The sequence below is a fragment of the Phaseolus vulgaris genome, chromosome 11 (assembly GCF_051622355.1).
Source record: "Phaseolus vulgaris cultivar YP4 chromosome 11, ASM5162235v1, whole genome shotgun sequence".
Classification (NCBI taxonomy): Eukaryota; Viridiplantae; Streptophyta; class Magnoliopsida; order Fabales; family Fabaceae; genus Phaseolus; species Phaseolus vulgaris.
Genome location: NC_143508.1, coordinates 29,366,870 through 29,383,968, shown reverse-complemented (window position 1 = coordinate 29,383,968; position 17,099 = coordinate 29,366,870). Strand labels below are relative to the sequence as shown.

The window sequence follows — 17,099 nt, the reverse complement described above, 5'->3', positions numbered from 1 at the left end:
TTGCATGCAAGTTTCCCTTCCCTATGACTCACATCCTCTTGTATTTTCAACCTTGACTTGGATAATGTAATTTTGCTCAATTTCTTGCAAACTTTCTACTTGTCTTGGTTCTCTATAGCGTAGTGTTTTTCAAGACACTCTCTAGACTCCTGCTAAGTGTTGCCTAACCTCACTCTAGGAACTCAAACACTCATTCCATCTCACAAAACGTGAGTCTACTCTTTTTCTCAAACGCTTTTGCCATTGTTCATCAATCAAAGAAGAAGATCTATGGATAAGCATGAAACTACTTCCATTTGTTCGTCTTGGTGACCGGCTTAAAGAGTGGGTGAAGAATCCTAGGTTGTGGATTTCTTGCATCAAAAGTCTTTCTAGCAAGTGTTTTAGGAAAGTGTGTCCCGTTAAGATAAATGATGCTATAAGTAAAGATCAAGATCGAGAGGGAGTGTACTACAGTGGAAGAGACTCATTTTTGAGGGAAAGATTATTAGGAATCCAAGTGTAATGAGTCTCACATTTAGTAAAAGCACCTAAAAATTTGAACACCATATATGAAAAAAGACCTATAAATCCATTGTCTTAAGGTATTAAGTCTCTTAAATGAGTTTGACTTGTGTCTGATTACTCCAAACAGTTTATATGATTGCATTTAGTAGTAGTTATTAATCATCAACGTGTTATTTTTTCAAATCAACTAAAAGCACCATGGATCAAATAGTGAAAAACAAACCTTGCGTCATTAAGTACATGTATCTCATTTCCAACTCACAAGTTCTGCCTATCAAAATTTATAGTATATATGTTGTGCCAAAAGAGAGAAAACATCCATATATTTTGGAACCTGCAAGCAAATTTTCCAACAGTGTCATAAGCTTATATATGTGTACATTATTAAGTCCTACTGCCCAATTGAAAAGCTTCATCCATGGCCCTCAAAACTGAAAAAAACTCTCCATTAACGAGGTTGTTAGATTCCAAAGTGGCCAAGTCATTGTTGTTGAAGGATGAAGGGTTCCCACATCCCATCTCACAAATCACAAACCTACAAACTGGGCACTGACCCTTAGTTGTTAGCCATGGCACTATGCAATCCTCATGAAACATGTGCTTGCATCGAGTGAGCATCACCTCTTCACCAGTCTTAAAATCTTCCAAGCAAATAGCACACCTCTTACCATCTTCATCTTTTTCCTTCTCCTTCTCTTTCAAAGGTTTTTCTTCAGCATTGTTTCTGTAATATAAACCCAGGTTCGTAGCATACCTCTTTAGGGGAGGGTGATGGTCATACACTACTTTCTTAAGCTTGCTCAAAGCTGTTGATTTGGAAATTTCAACCACTGGGGGAGCTTGTGTGGTTGTTTGGAATGTATATCTTGAAGGAGGCTGAAGGAAAATATCTCTGAGCCTTACCATATCCTCATTGTGAATATGAATTTGTTGTCTTCTAGGTGCTGCTGCTGCTGGAAAACTGCAAATTATTCAAAATTTGGTAAATCAGCTAAGCTTTTCTACCAAACTTAAGCCAAAAAATTTCAAGGTCATTAAACTAAATAGCATATCAAGGGTGGAGGGCAGGTTGCTTTAATATGGAATTCAAATCTTAGTGTTCATTACCAAAAAATAAGCTCTTGAGGTCTTCCTTTTCCATTCTTGTGAGAATGGTATTTTTTGTTAATTCTTTTAGCAGTTGAAGAAATTGTAGAGTCCTGATTTTGTAGGAATTATTTCTCACTAGATTTTACCTCAAGGGTTTACATTAACTCTAAAACTCTGAAATTTCTGGTAATTTAAACATGCATCCATATGAACACATTTTCTCACACAGATTACCATATTTGTGAAGTCTAAACATATAAGCAAATTAGTTTGCGATTTGGCCTTACTAAGGTATACTGTGTTGGAATCCTACAGGATGTCTGAATTCCCAAACCCGTTGTCGAGGTATTACATCTGCAGTTCTTTCATCCTGTTAATATTATGAACCAAGATTATGTACAAGCTATCATCCTCAAACAATGATGGTTCCATTTTGTGCTTCCATGAACATAAATTTATTTAGTCTTTTTCTTCTTCTTTCATCATGTACTAAAATCCTTGAGACTAAAACAAGAACAGAATAAACTTACGGTGGCATGAGCAGAGTTAGATCTGTAAAACACAGGCACTTCATTGGATTCATGATGATTGTAAGTACTGCCATCATAGGATCTAAAACCTCTTTGCCGTGGCAGAGGTGTGAAGTTCTGCCTGTGGCGGCTCATGATTTCACCTTCCTCCTCAATGGACCATGCACAATACTTTTCTTTATTTGGGGTGCAAATATAGCTTCATGTGTCAACTTGGAAAATTCATTTGGGTGAAAGCAAGAATATATGCTTGCTGATGATGGTGTCACTTCTACTCTTACTTTGTTCCTTGGTTTTCTATTCTGATTCAAAGCCTGTTGCTCAAAGATAAAGGAAAAGAAATCAAGGGGGAATCGTATTCTCATGTGTTGATGGATGCTTTATTAATCAATATCATGCTTATTGGAAAGTTTTCAGAATATAGAAATGGCTCCAATAAAAGGAATAAAATGAGAGGTTACATCACATTGGGATTTGGATATTAGACATAAGGAATGTATCTAGATTATGGATGAGAATAATACATTTTTCTTATATACACACAAATCTAACACCTCATATTTTCACACTCTCTACAACTAACAATTATAATAGATTTTAAAAAATGAGATCAGACAAAAATGGACAATGATATGTTTTTAAGATTTGTGTACATGTAACAATACTTGGAGAAGATTGAATATCAATGGAATGGAAAGATAATTAAGATTGAATTATATTTAAAGACACAACGGACTATTTGATTTCTAAAAGTTTATTATTTTTTTTTATAAAAGACTTTTATGTTAGGCATCATTATGTTATTTGACATATCAGTTAGGTTGACATCTCAAGTAACAACAATAATTTGTCATCACATGAAAAAAGTATTATTAAAAAAAATAAAAAATACAAAAATATGGGAGAACTAGACAAAAACTCATATGTTAACAAAAACGATACATAGGTAGATTATACCTATTAATAAAGAATTCTAAAAACAGACTAAATGGAAGCCTATTATACCAATAAAATGATTCTCTATGAATAAATCCTAAATTAGCCAACTTATCAACACACACATTCTCTTTACGAAAAATATAAGTAACTCTAAATCTGATTTTTCCACAGTAATATTTGATCCCTAAAAACTTATGACAATTTCAAACTAATTCTTTAATGTTAATAAATTGCAAAAGAAGTTTGAAAATAGTTTTTATTCTCGCTTTTAATAAAGTATACTATGTTATTATTAAAATGTAATTTAATATATGCATTATATATATATACCAAATTACATTTATATAATAATATATAGAGACTATATTTTAATGATAACGTATATATGAGTTTTCTTTTAAAATATACGAAAATAAAATTTATTTTAAGAGAATTTATTTTAATTTATTTGAGTTCAAAAGTTCAACTTTAAAACTATATAGAATATCCCATCATTTTCTTAAAACAAGCAAATTTAAAGTAGATATGTATAAAACTTATTAAACTTAGTTCTTTTATCGGTAAATAGTAAATTAAATTAACATGTAGCACTTGAGGGTATCTCAATCCTTCTTATACAGAAAAGAGGTAAGATTACTAACATAACCTATAACACATACCCAAGATAAACAAAACAAGTGTATACTATTCATGCGAAAAACCTCTATGATCCCAATTGCTTTATATATGTTTACCAGTAACTCCTTCCAAGCTCTATACAGGCAACAAATACTTACAACCAAAGATCAACAAAAACAACAGTTGTATACTACTCCTACAAACACAGTGTGAATCCACTTATCTAATGAAAAAAAAGCAAAACAAATTACTACATAGAGATACGCCACGCACAACCTATGTGAAAACCTTGTAGAGGCCAAAAGCTTATTCCATGGACCTCAAAAATGAAAAAAGCTCTCCATTAATGAGGTTGTTAAATTCCAAAGTGTAGCAGAGCTACGTGGGTGGGCGAATGAGTGCAGCAGAACAGATTTCTAGGCAACATTGCTTAACAAACTGCAATGGGAGGAACTCAAACCCTATCCTTGAATGACTAAAAACTTGAACCACTATACAGACAAGATTTATTTTTCATATTATGCTTATTATTATAATTATTATAAATCTTAATATTAATATTATTAATACTATAAACATTATTAATATTATTCATATTATTAATATTTCATTCATATTATAAATATTATTATTATTAATATTAGTAATATTAATGATATTAATATTTGTATTACATAGTTCGTAGGTAATGCTGAATTTACCTACAAATTTAGGTCTATGTGTAATAATTCGTCGGTAAATCTGATTTTTTTGGTAATAAATCCCATCAGGCTAACCAACATAATTTGATGCAGATTTTGGCAAAGATGTGCTTATTTAATTTACCTACACCTTGAAGCCATTTCCAGCACAAATACATAACATATGCAATATGTAACCCAAGTCTAAATAGAATACTAATCACATAGTTGTCACTAGTGAAAAATGAAGAAAAGACTGCTATTTATTTAGTGCGGTTTTGTGTGCTTACACGCATTCGTAAAAAATGCGGTGGCATTTTTGAAATTATGTTGATTTACAAATGTGGCTATTGGTAAAACCACATTTGTAAATCAAGCGTTTTGATTTACAAATGCGGCTATTGGTAAAGCCGCATCTGTAAATCTTTTTTACCCTAACATTTGGAGCGCGCCACACTTTTTCATACTTTCTTTCACCTCTACGCGTTTCCTTTCACTGTTCCTGCTCCGTTCCAACTCGCGTTTGCGCCATTTCTGCTCCATGCACTAGTGCAGAAATGTAAAACAAATGCGGCTATTTTAAATTTACAAATGCGGTCATAGAACCGCATTTGATCAGCACGCATTTGTAAATCTGGCATTTACAAATGCGGTCATAGGATCGCATTCATAAATCACATTTACAAATGCGGTTACTTAAAATAACCGCATTTGTATATTATTCTGAATGAGGGATGAGGGTTAGGGGTTTAGGATTTATGAATGCGGTCTTGGTAAAAACCGCATTCATAAATCACATTTACAAATGTGGTCATTTACCAAGACCGCATTTGTAAATAGTGAATTCACATTTACAAATGCGGTCTTGGTAAATGACTGCATTTGTAAATAGTGTTTTTTTTTAAAGTGCAATTTGTATTGTGCAGAAACCATATAATTTAATAACCTGCATAATGATCAAACCCAGTCAGACAAATACATAAATATAGTAATCAATTGAAATCATCAAAATGTACATTTACAAGTGATCAAATTACATATAATAAAACCACTATTGTTTACCTATGCTAGAGTTATAAAAATTAATGAAATATGTGGACCAAGAATCTCTAACATATGAAATGCCTTCCTCATTCATTGGTGTTTCTTCTGTGAATAACTGCATTGCAAAGTTGACATAAATTAGTTTTTAGATATATATATGTTCAAGAATTATAAAAATGATTTAACATATATAGTACCTCTTTCAAACCAATTTTAACACCTAGTCTTATAATGGTAATCATCCATTGCATAATGTAATAGCCACACTCATAGCTTCCTGGTTGTTTATTACACTATAATTCAATAAAAAGTAATATGTTAGTATATTGATAAACAATGATAATAGAGAAAGAAAAAAATTACAAACCTTTATTCTTATGTAGTTCAAATTATTTGAACTGGATCGACCTTTTAGGATGTTATATCCACGCCATGAACTGGTAAATACAAAAAACCTCGTTAGTAGATGGTTAATTAGTAACATACAAAGTTATGTTTATACTATACTTACGTATCAATGATATCCTTAAATTTTGTGGGAATCTTCTTGGGTAGGGAACAAAACCACACAGCAGTCTTATCAACCATTGATAAGACAAGTAACTGCCAATGATGCCTATATCATCAATGAAAAGAGTTAGTAAATATTTAAAACATGAAATAATAATAATTGATGACATATAATTAAACTTACTCATTAATATAAGGGCATAAATAAATTTGTTTTCCCTCTTTTTCCAGGGTGTTAGTGATGTATGCTTGAGTCTCATATGAGTTTGGTCCAACGGGATTAGTATATGCAGGATCTAAGAATCCATACATATTTTCCTTCCCCTCAGTGATACAGACTCTATGCAAAACCCTACAAGTTTTTAGTTAAAGCATAATCAATAATAATTTAACATAAAGTAAATTGAATAATAGGTAAAGATACTTACATCATAAAAAATTGAATTATACTTATATTGAGCTCCTGTTTCCCAGATATAAATTCTGATAAATCTGTGTTGTAAATCATTAGTGGCAGTTCAGTGCCATCGCATTTCCTCTCATCTGCATGCCATCTAAGATTCTTAGCATCGTCTGGGTTTGGAAACAAACGCTTCATCCTTGGAATGATGGGAAAATACCACATAACCTTCATTGGGGGTCCATGCTTTTCCATGTCATCAATAGAATCATCATCTTTTTGTTTCAACTTATAACGTGATAACCCACACCTCGGACAACTTTTCAAAAATTCAAAATCTTTCCGGTATAATATACAATCATTAGGACATGCATGTATCTTTTTGTACTCCATACCCATTGGACAAAGAATCTTTTTGGCCTCGTAATTACGATTAGGTAGACTATTTCCCTCTGGAAGCATATCCTTCAACAGCTGGAGCAATTCCGTGAAGCTTTTATCAGTCCATCCGTTTATTGCCTTCAAATTCATCAATCTTAACACTTAATGCACGGACACCTGATCTTTGCTCCATCATGACCACTAATAATCGCGTTACGCTGCGCAAATTGTATAAATTCCTCTACTCCCCTTTCGTACTCATCACTTATACGAACAACATTAATCCAACCTCGATCCATTATATATTCTGGAATAGTTAGGATTTTCTAATAATTAGTATTCTATTCTATCTCACACATTTGCCGAGGGTCGAACACCCCGGACTCAATCCAAACACGATAATTCTATTCTAAAAGTAACAATAACTAACATAACATAAAACTTTTATTAAAATGTAATTGACAACTAACTAAATATATATATAATATAAATGTAAGAAAATACAAATTATATAATACAAATTTATATATAATAATATATAAATTAATTGTTTCCGTAACTAATTTATTAAATTATATATAAATTATAATAAACAAAAATTCAAAATACACAGAAATATATAAATTATTAGTTATTAGTTATAAATTCCAAGTTGTATTAGTTATTAATTAAATATATATTATAATACAAAAAAATAAAAATTCAAAAGATTAAATAAAAATTCAAAATATTAAATATAAATTCAAAATATTAAATATAAATTCAAAATATTAAATAAATATTAAATACAAAACCAACCTTTCCGTCGTGAAGAAGCTTGATGGTGATCGGAGTGGAAGACAAAGGCGAAGGCGACGGCGGAAGCTGTGGCGGTGGCGGAGCAGGAAAACAGCAGCGAACACGAATGGAACATTAACCTAAGTGCCACAAACGAAGTAAGGAAACGAAAATGACAATGGCAACGAAGTGAATAATGAATGATGCGAAAACGAAAACGAAAACGAATGAGTGAAACTGAAACTTACAAAACGCAGAGAGAAGAAACTAAACTGAGCACAAAACGTTGAAACGAAGAGCGGAGAAGAGGAAAGTGAAACTAGTGGCGCGCTTCAAATTTTTAGGGTAAAATTGTTTTAGAAATGCGGTTGTAGGGTAAGACCGCATTTGTAAAACAATTTAATTTCAAAAATGTCACCGCGTTTTTTACAAATGCGTTTAAGCGCAAAGCCGCACTAAATAAATGGTCGTTGTTTTACATATCTGCACTAGTGATGTAAGTTCTTCGTCCTCATCGTTTTGTGTTGCATCGAATGTATACAAATTTTTTTCGTTTTTCTTTGGTTTAGTAGTTATTGTTACATTGCCTTCGTGTTTGATGGGTTTTTCTCTTTGCTCCATCGCAACTTCATTGTCCACCACTGCCTTTGCTGCCGCTGCCCTCGCTTCCGCTCCTTGTGCACTCATCACCAACGAAGCCTTCTCACACAAGGTTGGTGGGTTTTTTTAAATTTTTTGATTTTTTTGAATGTTATGAATTTGTTTTTTTTTTATGTATTAATTATAATTTTTTTTTAAAATTTATATTATTCAGTAATTATTATAATTTGTACTTATGTTATGTTAGTTGTTAGTTTTGAATAGAATTATCGTTGTTCTATTGAGTCTGAGGGTGTTCGACCCTCGACAATAATACGTGCTGAGATTGAGTCCGGGGGTGTTCGACCCTCGACAAACATGTGAGATAGAACCCTGATTCTGAATGACTATTGCAAAATATATAATGGATCGAAATTGGATGAATTGTGTTCACATAAGTGAGGAGTACGAAAGAGGAGTAGAAGAATTTATACAATTTGCACAACATAACGCGATTAATAGTGGTCATGATGGAGCAAAGATCAGGTGTCCGTGCGTTAATTGTTTGAATGGAAGGATACTAGATGTTAATATAATGAGGGAGCACCTGCTATGTGATGGGTTTCTTCGATCTTATACAACTTGGACATGGTATGGTGAATTATTAAATTTACCATGTGTTTCCGTAACTGAAGAATATGTGGGTTCTACCATGGATGAAGCAGTACACGATGATGGAGATGATGATCGATTGGAGGACATGATTCGTGATGTGGGAGCTGAGTGTTTTGCAAAAGCGCATGGATATGGAAGTATGTCAAGCGATGGAGAGACTCCATTGTATCATGGACCAACTAACTTCACACGGTTGTCGGCGGTGTTAAGATTGGTGAATTTGAAGGCAATAAATGGATGGACTGATAAAAGCTTCACGGAATTGCTTCAGTTGTTGAAGGATATGCTTCTAGAGGGAAATACTCTACCTAATCGTAATTATGAGGCCAAAAAGATTCTTTGTCCAATGGGTATGAAGTATAAAAAGATACATGCATGTCCTAATGATTGTATATTATACCGGAAAGATTTTGAATTATTGAAAAGTTGTCTGAGGTGTGGGTTATCACGTTATAAGTTGAAACAAAAAGATGATGATACTATTGAAGATATAGAAAAGCATGGACCCCCAATGAAGGTTATGTGGTATCTTCCCATCATTCCAAGGATGAAGCGTTTGTTTGCAAACCCAAACGATGCTAAGAATCTTAGATGGCATGTAGATGAGAGGAAATGTGATGACATGTATCGACATCCAGCTGATTCTATTCAGTGGAAGAAATTTGATGATGAGTTTCTAGAGTTTGGTAAAGAATCAAGAAATATCCGACTTGGTTTAGCTACAGACGGAATGAATCCGTTTGGTAATATGAGTACAAATCACAGTTCATGCCCTGTTTTACTAGTTATTTACAACTTACCTCTTGGATTGTGCATGAAGCGAAAATACATGATGTTGTTTATGATGATATCCGGTCCGAAACAGCCAGGGAATGATATTGATGTATATCTAAGTCCTCTAATTGAAGATTTGAAGTTAATGTGGGACCAGGGTGTTGAAGTATTTGACGGATTTGCTAATGAAACTTTCAAGCTTCATGCCATGTTATTTTGCACCATCAATGACTTTCTAGCATATGTTAACTTATCAGGTATAGTGTTAAGGGTCATAAAGCATGTCCAATATACGAAGAAGACATTGCTTCTCAATAATTGAAACATGGAAGGAAAACGTATATCTTCGGCATCAGAGGTTTCTTAGAAGTCATCATCCTTACCGGAGGTTGAAAAAAGCCTTTAATGGACACCAAGAGGCTAGTGGTCCACAAACTCCATTAATTGGTGTTGAGGTTTACGAAAAGGTAAATAACATAGACCACACCTTCGGTAAGTAAAAAAAAAGACATCTGTGACAAACATTTGGAAGAAGAAATCAATCTTCTTTGATCTTCCGTACTGGTCGAGGTTAGAAGTCAGACATTGTATAGATGTAATGCATGTTGAGAAGAATGTGTGTGATAGCTTAATTGATACACTTTTTAACATTAACGGGAAGACGAATGATGGTCTAAATGCTCGTTTAGATTTGATTGAGATGAACATACGCGACGAGTTGGCACCCATAGAAATGCGTAAGCGTACATATTTGCCCCCAACCTGTTACACAATGTCAAAAGATTAAAAACTGAGTTTTTGTCAATGTCTAAAGGGTGTGAAAGTACCACAAGGACATTCCTCAAATGTGAAGAGCCTAATGTCAATGCAAGATTTGAAGTTAATTGGGTTGAAGTCTCATGATTGTCACATCTTGATGCAACAGTTGTTGCCGATAGCTATCCGTGGGATCTTACCAAAAAATGTTAGACATACCATAACCCGTTTGTGCTCATTCTTCTCTTCAATCTGTTTTAAAGTCATTGATCCCTCAAAACCAGATGAACTTCAAAATGAAATTGTTGTTATCTTTTGTGAATTGGAGATGTTTTTTCCTCCGTCTTTTTTTGACATCATGGTTCATCTAGTGGTGCATCTGGTAAAAGAGGTTGGATTGTGTGGACTAGTGTACTTAAGATGGATGTATCCTATTGAGCGGTATATGAAAATTTTGAAAGGTTATGCGAAAAATCATTATCGTCCAGAGGCTTCAATGATTGAAAGGTACATAGCTGAAGAAAGTATTGAATTTTGTTCAGAGTGTTAGAATATATGGCTTTAAATTAGAGGGGGGGGGGTGAATTGTTTAAAGAGGGTTTTCACAAACTTTTAAGCCTTGAATGAAATTACTTCGAGAAAACCTTGATTGAGAAATCAGTTTTTCAAAACACAAAGCTAAAAGCACAGCATTAGTAAAACAATCGGTTGTTTCGTAGAAACAATCGGTTGTTTATACCAGTAAACAAATATCAAAACTGAATTTAAAGAGTTAGGGATAGAGAAAATGTACACAGATGTTTATACTGGTTCACTCTAAACCTAGAGCTACATCCAGTCTTCTCAGAAACTACTGAGGAATTCCAATAAGCAATCACACCTAGATCACTTACACCACAACCAAGAAAGTGACCTTGATCCCCTCAAGACACACACTTCTCTTGGCCAACACACCAACACTAAGAATGCTGATCTTGATCCCCTCAAGAACACATAACAATCCTCAGCAAACACACAAAAGCAGATGTTTTACAGGATTCAAGAATTACACTTGTTACAGAAGTAAATCTGAAATCAATACAAGCAGAAATCCTATCTCACACTCTTTGATCAATCACAATCTCTAAGCAATCTCAACTCTTTGAAAAACTCAAAAACTTGTATTCAAAAGATTGTTACTCAAATCTGTTTTTCTGAATATATTCAAAGATATTGTTTGTTATCAAATCTTAACAAACTTATTCATTGCATTTAATGATTGGTCAAAACATTTAAAGACTGGAGCGTAAACAGTTAAAGCATTTAAAGCTCAGTCAAAGCAAAGACAGTTTTTCTGTTATGGTACCAAAACAAACAATCGGTTGTTTCCTCAAATCAATCGGTTGTTTTGGTTTTAACAGCTCAACTATTTGAAAAACAGTTTTAAATCTTTTCTAAAAACATTTAAGTATAAAACAGTCGGTTGTTTCGACAAAACAATCGGTTGTTTTTCACTAAGTTTGAAAAACACTTTTTCTTTTAAAAGATTGAGAATGCCTATGCTTTGGATTCAATCTAGAGTGGATTACAAAACTCAAAATACCCCAGATCCTAACTAAGACAGCTCAGCAACAGCAAGCACAGCCAAACCTTCAACATCCTTCAAAGGGTTTGGATTCTTCAAAGCTTGAACACCATTTGGTTCAACAATCTCCCCCTATTTGATGAAGACAAATCCCTGGTGCTTGTGTTTGATCTGATTGAATCTGAAGCAGTACCTGCAAAATTAGCATTTATACTATCCAATGCTTCTTACAGCAGCATGTCAGATTTTTATACATTCAAAGCATAAAACATGATAAACAATCGGTTGTTTACATGAAACAATCGGTTGTTTCTATCAGCAATAGTAGAAAACAGCTTTAAATAAGAGATTTTAACAGGTTATACAGTTTCAGATAAAGATATACAAGAACCAATTAATTATCCCCCTATTTGTCTTCACAAATAGACTTTTAGCATGTATCAAAACAGATTTAGGAGAGATTATTAAGATCAAGGATACCTAACTCATTTCTTAGGAAGAAAAACCTCTCTTTTGGTAATGGTTTCGTGAAGATGTCAGCTAACTGCAATTTGGTCTCCACAAACTTTACTTCATAGTTCCCATTGTTTACATGATCCCTGATGAAATAATGCCTTATCTCAATATGTTTGGTCCTTGAGTGTTGAATCTGATTTTTGGTAAGATTGATGGCACTTGTGTTATCACACTTCAAAGGAACTTTGTTGATTTGTAATCCAAAGTCTGCAAGTTGTTGTTTGAGCCACAAAATATGTGCTCAACAGCTTCCAGCAACAATATACTCAGCCTCAGCAGTAGAGAGAGCAACACATGCTTGCTTCTTGCTATGCCATGAGATTAGGCTTGAGCCAAGAAGGTGGCAAGTGCCACTTGTGCTCTTTCTATCTAGCTTGCAACCTGCAAAGTCAGAATCTGAATAACCAATTAAATGAATTGGAAAGTGAGAAGGATACCGTAACCCAACAGATGATGTTCCTTTCAGATATTTCAGAATTCTTTTTGCAGCTTTGAAGTGTGACTCTTTAGGATTTGCTTGATATCTTGCACATAGACACACCGTAAACATGATGTCCGGTCTACTAGCTGTTAGATAAAGCAAAGAGCCAATGAATCCTTTGTATTTCTTTTGATCTACATTCTTTCCAGCAGCATCAACATCCATAGAACAACTTGATGGCATTGGAGTGCTTGCTTCTTTGCAACTGTACATTTCAAATTTCTTGAGAATCTCCTTGCAATATTTTGATTGACATAGAAAGATCCCATCCTTTGTTTGCTTAACCTGCAATCCAAGAAAGAAAGACAGTTCTCCCATCATAGACATTTCAAACTCACCTTTCATTGCAGTCACAAATTCTTCACACAAACTATCTTATGTAGCACCAAAGATGATGTCATCAACATAGATTTGCACAAGAATTATTTCTGCATTTGACTTTTTGATGAAGAGAGTCTTGTCTACCATTCCCCTTTCATAACCATGAGATAGCAGAAAGTTGCTAAGCCTCTCATACCACTGTCTTGGAGCTTGCTTCAGTCCATACAAAGCTTTCTTTAACTTGAAGAGATGGTTCGGATACTTATGATCTTCAAAGCCTGGTGGTTGATCTACATAAACTTCCTCATTGATGTAGCCATTCAAGAAGGCACTTTTGACATCCATTTGGAAGAGTTTGAAACCACTCATACAAGCAAACACCAGTAGCAGCCTCACAGCCTCCAATCTAGCAACAGGAGCAAAGGTTTCACCATAATCTATGCCCTCCTTTTGATTGTAGCCCTTGGCAACTAGCCTTGCTTTGTTCCTTGTGATCACATCATCTTCATCTAACTTGTTCCTGAAAACCCATTTCGAACCAATAATATTCATTTCATTAGTTCTAGGGACAAGAAACCATACCTCATTCCTTGCAAACTGATTCAACTCTTCATGCATAACTTCAACCCACTTCTCATCCTTGAGAGCTTCCTCAATTGACTTTGGTTCAATTTGAGAGACAAAAGTTGTGTGCCTGCAGAAGTTTGAGATGGAGCTACGTGTGGAGACACCTTCCTTTATCTGCCCTATGATGTTTTCCACTGACAGATCTCTAGGAATCCTCCACTCTTTGGACAGCTCACTCTGTTGCAGAATTTCAATCGGTTGTTTCTGCGAATCAACCGGTTGTTTTTCTGCACAGATTTCCAACTTCTTCAAACTGATGCTCTGTTCATCTTCTTCAGCACTGGTCTTCGGGATTTGGATGTTTCTGTGATCTACCTCATCAAAGACAACGTGAACTGATTCTTCTACAGTCATCAACCTCTTGTTGTAGATACTATATGCATAACTAGTGAGAGAATACCCTATGAAGATGCCAAGATTTGCTTTCTCATCAAACTTTCCCAAGTTTTATTTTCCATTGTTGAGAACGAAGCAACTGCAACCAAACACTCTGAGATGGTTGATGTTAGGCTTCCTTCCATTGAAGAGTTCATATGGAGTTTTCTTCAAGATGGGCCTAATAAGCACTCTATTCATCACATAACACGAAGTGCTCACTGCATCCGCCCAAAAGTACTTAGGAAGAGATGATTCACTAAGCATTGTCTTTGCTAGCTCCTCAAGAGACCTGTTCTTTCTCTCTACCACTCCATTATGATGTGGAGTCCTTGGAGCAGAGAAGTTGTGCATAATCCCCATCTTCTCACAGTATTTGCTGAACTTCTCATTTTGGAATTCTCCTCCATGATCACTTCTAATAAAGCGTATGTTGCTGTTCTTTGTATTTTGCAACCTTCTTGCTAACTTCTTAAATGCAGAAAGGCATCACTCTTTGATTCCAAGAAAGAGTCCAAGTGTACCTAGAAAAGTCATCAACAATAACAAGAGCATAATAATTTCCACCAAGACTCATAGTTCTTGAGGGTCCAAAGAGATCCATGTGAAGAAGTTCAAGAGGTTTTAAAGAAGAAACAACTTTTTTGATTTTGAAAGAACTTTTCACTTGTTTCCCTTTTTGGCATGCTTCACAAATGTGATCCTTCTCAAACTTGAGTTTTGGTAGCCCAATCACAAGATCCCTTGAAATTAACTTATTCAAGTGATTCATGTGAATATGAACAATTCTTCTATGCCAAAGCCAAGATTCATCTTGCTTGGATAGAAGACATCCAATTGAACATGGTGAAGAGATATCTAGAAGATACACATTATTAACTCTCTTACCTACCAACATTACCTCTTTGGTGTTGGGTAGACAGATTTCACATGTGTTTGACTTGAACATCACTTGATATCCTTTGTCACATAGTTGGCTAATGCTCAACAGATTATGCTTTAGGCCTTCTACATAAAGCACATCATGGATGACCAAGATGTCTTTGTCTCCTATGGATCCTTTCCAAAGAATCCTTCCTTTGTTGTTGTCCCCATAGGTGACATGACCTTCTTGCTTAAAGGAGATGCTCAGGAACTTTGATTTGTCCCCTGTCATGTGCTTGGAGCATCCACTATCCAAGTACCACTATTGCTTGCTCTCCTCCAAGATTCCCTACAAAAAAGATTTTCAAGTACAAAGATTTGGTCCCCTTATGAATGTGGGTCCATTTGGTTTACACTCATCAATAGAACCTTTACTACACTTAGGAATCCACTTCATAAAGCCCTTAGGAACAACATATTTTCTGATTTTACAGAACCTCACAGAATGGCCTCTTTTCATGCAATAGAAGCATGTAACAATCGGTTGTTTCGATGGTCCAATCGATTGTTTTTTTGGCATTTTCGAAAATGATTTTGAAAATATATCTTGTTTGTTTTGTGGGTTAAAACCCAATCCAGATTTTCCAAAAACACAGTTTTGAGATGCCAAGACATTCTCAAAGTTGGATTGGCCTTTAGAAAGTTTATCCATAGTTTTAACAAGATAGTGGACCTTCTTTTCAAGATTTTCTCAATTTTCACAAACTAGAGCATCACACTTGCAAGAGGAGTTTTTGTAGATGATTTCAAGATTTTCAAAATCTGTTTTTGAATTTTCTAATTCCTCTTCCAGTGATCTTACTCTGTTTTCAAGCCAGCTATTCTTTTCTTTTAACCGATTGTTCAAGAGGGCCAATCGGTTGGCTTCTTCATGCGTTTCTTGAAAGGTTTGAAGCAATTGACCATAATTTTCAGAGTTTGATGAGTTAGATGAACTTACACTACTTGAGTCATCTTCCTTTCTGGCCATGTAGCAGAGATTGAGGCTTTTCTTGTTTTGCCATCTTTTCCTTCTTGCTTGGCTTTTTGACCTTGTCTCCTTTGGTTCATTGTTTCCATGAGCAGCTTTGAGTGTGTCCCACATCTCTTTAGCAGTTTTGCATTTTGACACCCTGAAAAACTCATTAGTATCAAGTGCAGAAGCTATTATGTTTTGAGCAGAACAATCAAGCTTGACCATTTTACATTCATCATTGGTCCATTGAGACCAAGGTTTTGCAATGAAAGAACAATTCTTTTTAAACTTTGGAATGTAAGGACCATTCTCAATTGAATCCCAAATTCCTTGATCACTAGATTCTACAAAGATTTTCATTCTGGCTTCGCAATACTTGAAGTTCAATCCACAGAATAAAGGTGGTTTGTAGATTGAAGCACCTTCCTCAAAAGATTGTTTTCCAGCCATAGAAAAAAGATTTTTGGATCAACTTGAATAACTTTCAAGAACCAAGCTCTTGATGCCAATTGTTAGAATATATGGCTTTAAACTAGAGGGGGGGGGGGGGTGAATTGTTTAAAGAGGGTTTTCACAAACTTTTAAGCCATGAATGAAATTACTTCGAGAAAACCTTGATAGAGAAATCAGTTTTTCAAAACACAAAGCTAAAAGCACAACACTAGTAAAACAATCGGTTGTTTATACCAGTAAACAAATATCAAAACTGAATTTAAGGAGTTAGGGATAGAGAAAATGTACACAGATGTTTATACTGGTTCACTATAAACCTAGAGCTACATCCAGTCTTCTCAGAAACTACTGAGGAATTCCAGTAAGCAATCACACCTAGATCACTTACACCACAACCAAGAAAGTGACCTTGATCCCCTCAAGACACACACTTCTCTTGGCCAACACACCAACACTAAGAATGCTGATCTTGATCCCCTCAAGAACACACAACAATCCTCAACAAACACACAGAAGCAGATGTTTTACAGGATTCAAGAATTACACTTGTTACAGAAGTAAATATGAAATCAATACAAGCAGAAATCCTATCTCACACTCTTTGATCAATCACAATCTCTAAGC

At 34.7% G+C, this 17,099-nt stretch overlaps 1 protein-coding gene across 2 annotated transcripts; it reads right to left on the bottom strand.

The window, feature by feature from the left end:
* Positions 1-775: 775 nt before the first annotated feature.
* Positions 776-2,424, bottom strand: LOC137828549 (uncharacterized). Of its 2 annotated transcripts, XM_068635172.2 has the most exons (3): positions 2,127-2,424; positions 1,884-1,966; positions 776-1,468 (listed from the first exon to the last, which is right to left on the bottom strand). In XM_068635172.2, exons 1-3 carry the CDS (start codon positions 2,259-2,261, stop codon positions 892-894), a joined length of 795 nt encoding a protein of 264 aa, XP_068491273.1. In that variant the 5' UTR covers positions 2,262-2,424; the 3' UTR covers positions 776-891. The 2 variants fall into 2 exon arrangements, with proteins under 2 accessions (XP_068491273.1, XP_068491280.1); XM_068635179.2 differs by lacking the exon at positions 1,884-1,966 and having other exon boundaries at positions 2,127-2,341.
* Between the last annotated feature and the right edge of the window lie 14,675 nt (positions 2,425-17,099).

Coding starts and splice junctions, on each gene's coding strand:
- LOC137828549 (XM_068635172.2), bottom strand. CDS start 2,261: ATGAGCCGCCACAGGCAGAACTTCACACCTCTGCCACGGCAAAGAGGT. Junction 1,967..2,126: donor CTAACTCTGCTCATGCCACC/GTAAGTTTATTC, acceptor TAATATTAACAG/GATGAAAGAACTGCAGATGT. Junction 1,469..1,883: donor TTCCAACACAGTATACCTTA/GTAAGGCCAAAT, acceptor AATAATTTGCAG/TTTTCCAGCAGCAGCAGCAC.